An 11,733-nucleotide genomic window follows, 5' to 3' on the forward strand; every position below is an offset into this window, starting at 1 on the left:
GAAGTATCCGACTACACTGAATGAACAGTCAACGACACCTCCACCAGAGGTTGTTGGAATTTCTTTCGCGGCTGATGTTGTAAAACGGAATAAACAACTGATACTTGTGCTTCGTGGAACTGTGAGCTCTTGTACCGCAGCTTGTAAAATTGAAAATGAAAAACATGATGCACTCCAGAATGCTATGTTGAAGCCAATCCTCGGGTTACATCCACTTGAGTGTCCATATGCTGTTATCCGATGTGACGCATCTCCAGGGTTTGTAGCCTTGCGAGATGACGAAACACTCAAATCCCTTCGAATTGTGCTTGAATTTGGTTGCATGAAAAATGCTAATAAAAATCCTGTAGCAGAAATTCTTGAATTTGAAAATGAGCTACTCCGCCATGATCCATCTGGTGGCCCGTTTCAGAATTGGGTCTTTCAGTTGTTATCGCAAGACTGAATTCACGCATTCGTAATTGTGGTTTATCATCACGTGAACTGTGGACTCAACGAAACCAGTTTACAAATGAACAGTTACCAATCTCAGATAGAGATGATATTCTAAGTCATTGTGAAAACCGTCTCCATAATCATCCATACAGTCAAAAATCAAAAATGAAGGGAGCTAAGCCATAGACATGTCAAGAGTTATCAGTTGGCGATATCGTTTACCTTGTTTCTGAGAAAAGTAAGCTCAAGGGTCGGGACAGATATCTAATCGTCTTTATTGAAAACCCATGATGTTACATTAAGAAATTTTCCTGGTTCATACTTAAGAGCAACATCTTATGAAATAAAACTTAGTCAGTGTTACAGAGTTTAAAGTCAGTTTAGTGAGTGTATAACCAATCAAGTGAAATATGAAAGTAAAGATGATCTTAATGAACCTGAAGGCACGGTACCACCAATTATTAACATTCCAGACACTCTTTCTTGTCCGGCATATGAATGCATATGATACTATACAAAATGAAGTGATTTATTGTCTATGGAATCGTCTATGGAAATTGTTGACGAATCTGATCAAGTCTGTAGTGATTCTAATGTTGAACTCTCTGAAAGTAATACAAACGAAAGACCACGAAGGTCACGAAAACATCGAAGTTATCTCAATGACTATGAGTTGTCTTAATACGACATGATAATATGTATGTAATGTTTGCACATTTTTATTAGTTAGTATGAATATTAATATACAGTTATTATGCCTTTTGATTTAACATGTTATTATTTTCAAAATGTTAATTTTGCTTAAAACTGACCATTTAGTTAGAAGATGCTATAATTTGATATAGTTGACCATTTAATTGGATATCATTACTTGTGCAACTTTATTTTTAGTGAAAGAAATAGGAGTCACGCCACTATATGTATAGTGTGAACATTTAGTAGTCGTACGCATTGTGTGTGGGGAGTTGCCCCCATTTGTTTTGTTCCCGCCATCTGTACTACTGGAAATCGGTGGTAATTAATAAACATAAAGTCTATACCGTATTTGTGTTTACTGGCGTTGCAGAATGTTCCAAACACAAGATATTTTAATGAAATAACTTTTATATCATAAATCTGAACATTGTCTAAAAAAATATGTAATTTGTATATATTTACCAACGACGGTTTTTTCGTTGAACCGTCTCAAAATTTACAATTTTTCGTGAAAATATGCATTCTTCATATATTAAATTGAGAGATGGACCTTGTCGGAGAGTCATATTTTCATGACCTCCTGACACCCATAACCAACTTAGGTACTCAAACATCGTGTTTCTTTGTAGCCAGGACCCATACCTAGTCGACGATGCATAAAAGTGCTACATGTTTTGACCAAACGGGATACAACATGGTACAAAGCCGTATTTTCTATGTTGCATGCATACCTGTAGCCATATATGACATGCCCTGGCCTCTCGGTTTATCCTAAGTACTGAAGCATGGTCACAGTCAATAGCTAGGACTAACACCTACACAACCATGTAGAATATATGTGTATTTCTTTGGCATAAAGGCTCGAATCCGGTCGAAAATCTCTTAGTCATGTTCAAAATACGAAGTTGGAAGACAAAACGGTGTCTTTATTCGACCGTACATACCTTCCCGATCATGTATGATACATGTATATATCATGGTCATAGGGGTTCGAACCGGGTTTAAAGCCTTTCAGACATGGTCAAAATTGATATATTTCCTAAATTTAAACACTACCCGGTGACCTTAAATGGCCTGCATATACCCTTATGGGTATATGAGATACTCAAACTTGGTCTCTTTCGATAGCCAGGACAAATATTTATATGACCATGTATAATATATGTATATTTCTTTGGCATAGGGCTCAGATCCGGTCGATAACCTTTTAAACATGGTCAAATACCAAGTTAGAAGACCAAATAGTGTTCTTATACGACCCGCCCTGACCCCTAAGGCTATCCATTGTACTCAAACATGGTGTCAGTCCTTAGCCAGATTCCATAACTGCACATCAATGTTTGATACGGGTATATGTTTTGGTGATACAAGGTCGAACTTTATTGAAATTCTTTTTGACGTAGTCCAAATAAGTAGATTTTTTCTAAGGTCGAACACTACCTTGTAACCTTGTACGACTTGCCCTGACCCCTCGGGCTATACTAGGTACCCAAACGGGGTCTCAATCTTTAGCTAGGACCTGTGCCTACAAGACCATGTGTAAAAGTTGTATATATATTATGGTCATAGGGGTTCGAGCCAGGTTTAAACCTTTTCAGACATGGTTAAAATTGTCTTATTTTGCAACACTTCGTCGCTGTGTTTTTCACGAGGTGAAAATGGACGTTGCACTGGAGAGGGAGCAGTAATAATTATACGGCGACCTCTGTCGTAATAATGAAGATTGGTCCTCGGCTTGTTTTTTAACGTCAACATTATTATGAGAACAATGGTATTTTGTTGCAGTCATTATAATAAGGACGATTATATGTTTGATAATCTACATTTCATTGTGCGAGTGATGTTCGTTTTTATCAAACACATAGATAAGATCTTATTTATGCCTCTGTTTTTTTTAAAGTACTGTTTATGTATGTAAATACAAATTATGTTATTTTAACTGAGTCATTTTAACATTTCATTAACAACACTCACTAGTGTCATTATTAAAATGATATAATGTTAATGTATATACAAATAGGGATAATGCAATTATAAAAATCAACATTGGAAATAAATTGGCATAATGAAATATCAACTAATGAAATGTGTGAAATGGCGGATATCCATTCCATATCCTGAACGCCCAAACGGAGGTCGCCAAAAACTAGGCGTTCAAAAATCAAAACACAAATTTTTGCTGTTGCAGATGACTTGGATTTTCTTTGTTTATTTCGTTAATATCGCATAACGTAAGTGTAGTTTTAATTTACGTATTGTCTAAGAGCTACTGTTTACGTAGATACCAAACACGCCTGATAAAACTCATTCATACACTCAATTTCAAGTCACATCACGTGTTGATATTTGATCGATTTTGTAATAAAACTATCAATTCTTTGAAATAAATGCATCTTGAGCTTTTACGTGTAAGTTAGTGTTTATTAAGCCGCGCGACCAATTTATTTGATAAATGCGTACTTATATGCTCTAACCTGCATAGTGTTTGGAATTATTTTTTGTAATAATGATTAGATTCTTTACAGTTAGGAACATATTTATAATACAGATGAGCGGGACTCGTTTTAATGAGACACACTTTGACTCTACCAGGTAATCATACAGACAGCCCGTGTGTCTGTAGGCGGAGTTTGAATTTAAAAAACAAAAAATAATTTAAAACATTAAGTATAACACATTGGGTGACCTTCACCTTGGGTAAAATGGACATAGTCCCTGCATAAAAAAGGCTTTGTTTGTATGCTGTACAATCAATGTTTATGTGAAGTTACGGTAAGGTACAAGCAAAAGTAAAAACGATGTGACAGAAAAACAAATGTTGCCGAAAACCATTAACCAAGAAAGCCAAAGCCGAAGCCGGGGCGAGTAGAAAAGCACCCCTTTTCTCCGAATAGTGGAGCTAAAAATACAAAGCAATAAAAAATAACTGAATAAAACAAAGTGTCCTGTCAAACTGAGCGGAAAAAATATATATTTTTTTCTTGCATGTTAGCGGAAAGACGCATACAGATTCTGTTTCTTGTCCAAGACAAGAATATCGTTGGCGAACTAGACCAATTAATACTGTTTGACTGTCACAAGTAAAATACAATACAAATATTATATTTATTATTTTATTGAATACAGTGTATGGAGCTTATAAACCCAAACACTTATTGAATAGGCGTACAGTATTTTAGCGAATAGTGGAACAGTTTTGATTGTTGGATTAAACAATATTTCAATTATTCAGGATTGTAAATACTTATTTGTAGGTATAAAATCATGTGCATGGATTGATAATGAAACGGTTAGTAGCAGTTCTGACACGCATTTCTTTCCCAGTTCAAAAATAATGGGCATTTTTAGCCTGAATGTTTCGTCTTTTGCTTTGACCATCTGTGTTTTTTTTTGTAAATTATGTTTTAATTTCAAGCGTTAATGTCTATTTAACGACTGTGTTGTAGAGACATATATCATACACAACAAAATATACACAACAAGAATATTTATTTCAAATAACCAGTGAAGAACATAAAATACTTACTTCCGACAGCTTCCAAAAATTTGAAGAAAAAAAACGAAAGTGAAAGCCTAGTTTTTGGCGACTTTCGTTTAGGCGTACAGAGAGGCTATACACTGTGTGTTATAGCAAAGTAATAGTCATTAAAACCCCGAGATATTAGGTACGTGTATATAGAGTTTAAAGGGTACTTTGACCTTTTGCCCTTTATTGAGTATTATGAAATCATTTATATGCGTTGCTCAACGTGTTGCTCTTGTAGGGTCATTCATAATATTAATCAGCTATAAAGCTTGAAGATATGTTCCGTAATACTACCACCTCGGTAGTCTAGTGGTAGAGCGTCTGTTTCGAGTGCGGGAGGTCGTGGGTTCGATCCCGGCCGCGTCATACCAAAGACGTAAAAAATGGTACTAGTAGCTTCCTCGCTTAGCGCTCAGCATTAAGGTTCATGTAAAGCGTTTGAGACCACTCCTTGGGTAAAATTTTATTTTGGAAATTATACCCGACAGACACATAATATCCATAACATATATTTGTCGTGTTGTTATATATTTAGACACACTGATGAGCCATTCACGGCGAAACTAGTTTGTGACTTTTATATTAAAATTTAAGAAAAACTAAGCGAGCGTGTGAAGTCATTGTATAATTTTACGATATATATATATATATATATATATATATATATGTGGAGTTATTCAGAAGAAGTAGAAAATACTTTCTATAGAGGTCACCTTGTTTGGTAATATGTATTTTGTCTTACAAAACATACATTTCAACTGTCCGCATTGTATTTTGTACAAAATAGCAAACGTCTTTTTCAAACATATTTTTTCTCTAAGTTTATTTTGTTGTGTGTCTTACATACTTATCTAGGTACTCCGGGAAATGAAAAGTAGTTTACTTTTATATTTGTTGAAATACTGCAGTTTTTTGTCAATTTAACAACTCTACTTTCACTTTCATTTTGCAATGTTTACATGTTTTTGAAATGTATATGGTTTATAACACTTTCAACTCCCGGAATACCTGGACGAATATGTTAGACGCACAATGATAATAAAAGTAATGACAAAATACTTCTGAAAAAGAAGTTTGATATCTTCTATAAAATAGAACATGAACAGTAATAGCACATGTGATATAAGACCAAATGTGTTGTCCAAAAGGGAATGACCTCTATAGAAAATATTGGTCTACTTCGCCAACGATGTCCTTATACCTCACATAAACATTGTGCAGTATACAAACAAAGCCTTTTTTATGCAGGGACTATGTCCATTTTACCTAAGGTGACGGTCACCCAATGTGTTTTACTTAATGTTTTATGTTATGTTATGTTTTGTTTTACAAATTTAAACTCCGCCTACAGACACAAGCGCTGTCTGCATGATTACCTGGTAGACTCAGTGTCTCATTAAAACGAGTCCCGCTCACCTATATTCCAAGGTGATGGTAGCTTTATACAAATTAGTTGAACTTGTACATGAAGAACAGCTGATGTAATCACTAGGAGCCGGGTCATTTTTAATTTGTGATCTGTAGAAAATACTGAAATATTTACAAAAACGAGAAAGACCTGGATGTTAGCTTCGATCTGCTTGATTTTGAATGATATCAGCAGTGCTCTTAAGCCAGATATTAAAATAAACTGAAATTGTCAGTTACCGCGCCGACGGCAACTGCTTCCTCTGTGATGATGATAAAGTCCCCGTCGTTAAGTCCGAACAAGTCTCTGAGAAGCCGGAAATGTATCAGACACCGAGTTGTGCCACGTAACGAGTACATGAAGGACGCGTTAGTGTAAAGAATCTAGTCAATTATTACAAAAAATAATTCCAAACACTATGCAGGATAGAGCATATAAGTACGCATTTATCAAATAAATTGGTCGCGCGGTTTAATAAACATTAACCTATATGAAAAAAGCTGAAGATGCATTTATTTCAAAGAAATGATAGTTTTATTACAAAATCGATCAAATATTAACACGTGATTTGACCTGAAATTGAGTGTATGAATGAGTTTTATCAGGCGTGTTTGGTATCTACGTAAACAGTACCTCTTAGACAATACGTAAATTAAAGATACACTTACTTTATGCGATATGAACGAAATAAACAAAGACAATCCAAGCCATCTGCGACAGCAAAAATTTGTCATTTGATTTTTGAACGCCTAGTTTTGGCGACCTCCGTTTGGGCGTACAGAATATGGAAGGGGATATCCCACATTTCACACACTTCATTAGTTGATATTTGATTTAATTGCATTATCCCTATGTGTATGTACATTAACATTATATCATTTTAATAATGACACTAGCGAGTGTTGTTAATGAAAAGTTAAAATGATTCAGTTATAAATTTATATAGTTTAATAAAAAAAATTCAATTATAAATATTTTAATTCAAATTGTCATCAATGAGTTGATTGTTTTACAGTTGTAAAGTTCAATTTCTTGTTATATTTTTATTGTTTTCAAAACAATATTATTTATATTTAGATACATAAACAGTACTTTAAAAAACAAAGGCATATATAAGATCTTATCTATGTGTTTGATAAAAACGAACATCATTCGCACAATGAAATGTAGATTATCAAACAAAATCGTCCTTATTCTAACGGCTGCAACAAAATACCATTGTTCTCATAATAATTTGACGTTAAAACAAGCCGAGAACCAGTCCTCATTATTACGACAGAGGTCGCCGTAAAATAATTACTGCTCTATCTCCGGTGCAACGTCCATTTTCACCTCGTGAAAAACACAGCGACGAAGTGTTCAAACTTGCAAAATAAGTCAATTTTGACCATGTCTAAAAAGGTTTAAACCTGGCTCGAACCCCTATGACCATGATATATATACAGCTATTACACATGGTCTTGTAGGCACAGGTCCTAGCTAAAGATTGAAACCCTGTTTGTGTACCTAGTATAGCCCGAGGGGTCAGGGCAGGTCGTACAAGGTCATAAGGTAGTGTTCGACCTTAGAAAATCTACCTATCTGGACGACGTCAAAAAGAATTTCAATAAAGTTCGACCTTGTATCACCAAAACATATACCCGTATCAAACATTGATGTGTAGTTATGGAACTTGGCTATAGCCAGGGAGCCAAAAGTGCGAAAAGTGCCTAGAAACAGGATTTACCTGTCCGGTCATACTATAGTCAGTTTCTATACATATTATGAAAGTGCAAAGTCTCGCGGATCAGAAAAATTGGGCCTGCAAAACAAAAGCTCTTGCGAAATTTGAGAATATAAAGGGGAGATAACTCTGTATATTTGCAGTTTTTTAAGATTCAAAACGCTTTTTTACTAATAAAACATGGCATCATGTTTCTAAAATCAGTTCAAATACATATATTTCAACATTGCTTTTACGCATAAGGCTTATGCTTGAAAAATACGCAAAATGTACTTATTTTATGTACATTTTATTATAAGATTCGGCACCTAAAATACCAGAGAATAAAATAAAAATATTTAACCTAAAATTTACAGTATGAAGAAGTAACCTTTGAAATGGTCTTATTTCTCAAAGTCCTTTATTAATACCACTGCGAAACAGTCTGTTAGAATAGAAAATCATCTAGATACAGTGGCGCCTGCGAGTTTGTTCCCCGAGTTTGCGTGATAACGCGAGCAACTCGCGTGTTGAGGGCGAAACGTGAAACGTGTTGCACGGTTAGAAACGCGTGCATAAACGAGAAATAGTTATTGCGCATGCTCAGCGTGCAGCGTGCGCTGCCGCGCAAATAAATGTTCCCCTGCGCATGCCCAGCGTGCCAAACCGAGAAGGTTAAATGCGCATGCCCAGCGTGCAAAACCGAGCAGTTTAAATACGCATGCTCAGTGTGCAATGGATTAAAGTGTTCATCGGCTTACTGTTCTAGTTTGAAAGATATATGATATTTCTCTCAAATTTTATTTTTGATTTGAAATTTATCTTTTTGATCATTTCCGTAAAGATTTTTTTTTGTAAACAGTATACCCGGAAAGTAGTGTAGACAGGATATAGTAGATATTGTCTACGTCATAAAAAGACGGCAGTTCCACTGCTTATCAAAGCGGCGACCCTGAAATTCTATATCGCCAAGAATTTGGATTCGCATTCCATAAGTAAGTGTTGAAATGTAACTAAAGTTACGCTTGATTTTATTGAGCACTATGTACAGTATGATAAACACAAATATAAAATATAGCTTCAGTGTATCTCACATAATTTCGCGCATTTGAAAGATTTTTAATACAAGCGCGCAAATGTAAATACAATCAAATTGACTAACAGTGGTGACTTCCCTTTAATAATTTTACACCATTTGCTGTCAACGAAGGTGTTGTCATCAGTTGTTGAAAATGTGAAATATTCATGTTGGTTTTACTAGTTCTGCGGTAGGTACTGTACCTCATTTTACTTTTTAAGTGTATGTATTCCATTTTTCATGATGCTAAGCCTTCAAATAGTGATACCAGTGCTAACAACAGGGGCGTAGATCTATATTACTCTAAACAGCTAAAGTGTCAACACTGGTCAAGGGAAGCTGTTTTACAGAACTTCACCCCGTTGAGCACACACTGTAATTAACAGATCAGATATAAAAAAGTGTATATTACGCTTTGAAAGTATTGCACAGGTGTAGACACATAACCAATATTTTACTTATAGGCTAGATATGTTAAATATTTGTTATGGTCTAGCTCATGTGGTAATAATGCTTATAAGCATTTTGTAATTTTTAAGCATTTCAAAAATAGATCTATATGAAATAAACTGAAATGCTCGCAATGACTTTTTATGGCGGTATACATAATCTGAATGTCTGGATGCGTTATGTGAACATGTGCACTAGTCAGTATTAATAATTATAATTCTCCCCATCTGAACATAAACACGCATTGATGGGTATACTCTATAAACTAGGGTTTAATCTTTTTTTACAATCAATGTCTGTGTTTATCAAATAGTTGGGTATTAATACTGATGGTCGGTAGTGGACTTTTTACGTGTGTGTTGATGTAAAATATCAACTTCCAGTGTGGAATAACCAAAAAATGTCTTCTTTCGAAGAATGAATTAGTGAAACAATGCGGTAGTGAGTGTGAAGCCAAGCAAGAGAGGGAAAAAAGAAGCAAATTAACTATAAATGATGATTAGAAACTAAACTGCAAACAAATGCGATGGGTGTTACACCCATATATCTAGCGCATTATGAAAACGTGATTTCTGTTGTTGTTTTTTTTTGCACATTTATAAATTTGAGAGTTAAATTACTTTGTAGTCAATTTCAGATGATATTACCATTTTACTCGTCACAAAAATATATGTTGAGTAAGATAGATGGGCCGAAAAAATTTATCTAGTGTCTACTGTGTGTTAGAAAAAATTCACAGTCAATCAGCTCCTTTGAAAACACTCATTGGGTTTTATTTTTTATTAACTGCACATAAATTTGTGACGTTTCAATTTCGACACTGAGTATTTTTGCCTTTTGGGGGGACATGTTTTCAAAGAACTAGAAAGTACGTACTTTTAGGGTTATAATATACCCCAAAAATAAGTCGACCAATTCGTGCTTTTCTGCCTGTCTTGTCAATGTCTACCGGAAGGCATTTTGATGGTTGGTACTGTTCCATGCTTGTATTTTTGACTAGTGCTTGTTATTGAATATTGTATGACCAGATGTGTGTACCTGTCAATCGTGTACCTTCTCCTCAGAAGAGAAAGGAGTAATATTTACGACTTTTTTAGTTGTTTATGTGATTTTTTGATCATATTGTTTGCTTTTGAATCTGTTATACTTGGATGTGGGGGTTTTATTACAGTGTTGCTCTTAAATGATGTGTATTTTTCTATTCCTATCGTTCTTGGGGCTATTGGCCTTATCCTGTCCGCATGCCTCTTAAAGTAATAAACATATAGCGGTTTCTGATGACCCTTTCACGTTCCATAGATCGAATTTATTCCACACCATTCCATTTGAAAATATTTCTGAAATGTATTGGTCGGTCTATGCAATTCTCAAATATGGTTTATATCTTAAATCCAAGGCATAATGTATACAGGACACTCTCAGAAACATCAAAACTAAACCTTTGAACGATTTGATTGAAGTTCAAAAAATTATCAGGTGTACCCTTGGTCCGTGACGGACCTGATTTGGGATTTGTGGGTATCTGAGCTCAATATCATTTTAGTAGATGAAAGCTGTGCATGCGTACTAAAGCCATGTAATTTTAGTTTCATTTGTTTCGCCATGAGTGTCTGTGATGGGGTGACCTCCTGCGCGTGACCCCTGGATATTGAACGAATCAAAATATGGCTTGCGTTTCAAGCTGTAGCATTTTTACTTCATTTTCTTTTTCTTCGCAAAAAGCTTAAGGTCGATGTTGACTACTTTTGTGTGTGTTGTCAAAAACATACGATAATATTATATGCCTGGCGCGATTGGCATAAATATGTGCTGGTGTCCTATAGAGTGTTATGAAAAAGAAATTTAAGGACAATATTTCAAAAATGGTGGGGAAATATGTTACGGTATTAGGACGTTGAATATTTATTTAAACGGGGGGAGAAAGTGTGTAGGCAGCTGGATAGCCTCAGTTGGTCGAATATCTGAAAGTTATTCCGAGGCCTGGGTTCGAATTCCGGTTGACTGCATTATACTAACCTTGTGACATGTGTTCATAACCAGAGTTTAAAAGTAATTGCTCTACTGTAATAGGTACGACTAGTTGTATGGATGGTATTTTCGGGTATGTTTTTGTAAGAATATTTTCATCTTTAAAGATTAGCTCTTGCTCATGTTTAAAATATACCTAAAATAGTAATTTTATCTGAGAAAAGTCTAGTTGAATTAAGAGGACAAAAAAGTCTCTCAGTGAAAACTGAAAAATAAATCTGTTTTAAAGCTTACTTGATTACAGGGCTGTTAATATTAAAAATCTATACTCAGTGGTAAGTTCTGTAACTCCATTTATTGTCTTGAGTAAATAGATTTGTTTTGACTGCTGAATATTAACATTTGGTTATTGACTTAAAAAGTTTATTATCAGATTTGTAGGTTGATGTATATTTGATGCATTTGTGTGT

At 34.9% G+C, this 11,733-nt stretch overlaps 1 protein-coding gene across 1 annotated transcript in view; it reads left to right on the plus strand.

The window, feature by feature from the left end:
• Positions 1-445, plus strand: part of LOC128552638 (uncharacterized) — a gene marked incomplete at its 5' end in the record, with an annotated part of 46,424 nt that extends 45,979 nt beyond the window's left edge. The window contains one exon of the mRNA XM_053533680.1: positions 2-445. Coding sequence (XP_053389655.1) covers positions 2-445 — 444 coding nt within the window. The remainder of the gene's footprint in view (position 1) is intronic.
• Between the last annotated feature and the right edge of the window lie 11,288 nt (positions 446-11,733).

Source organism: Mercenaria mercenaria, unplaced genomic scaffold, assembly GCF_021730395.1.
Source record: "Mercenaria mercenaria strain notata unplaced genomic scaffold, MADL_Memer_1 contig_2982, whole genome shotgun sequence".
Lineage (NCBI taxonomy): Eukaryota > Metazoa > Mollusca > Bivalvia > Venerida > Veneridae > Mercenaria > Mercenaria mercenaria.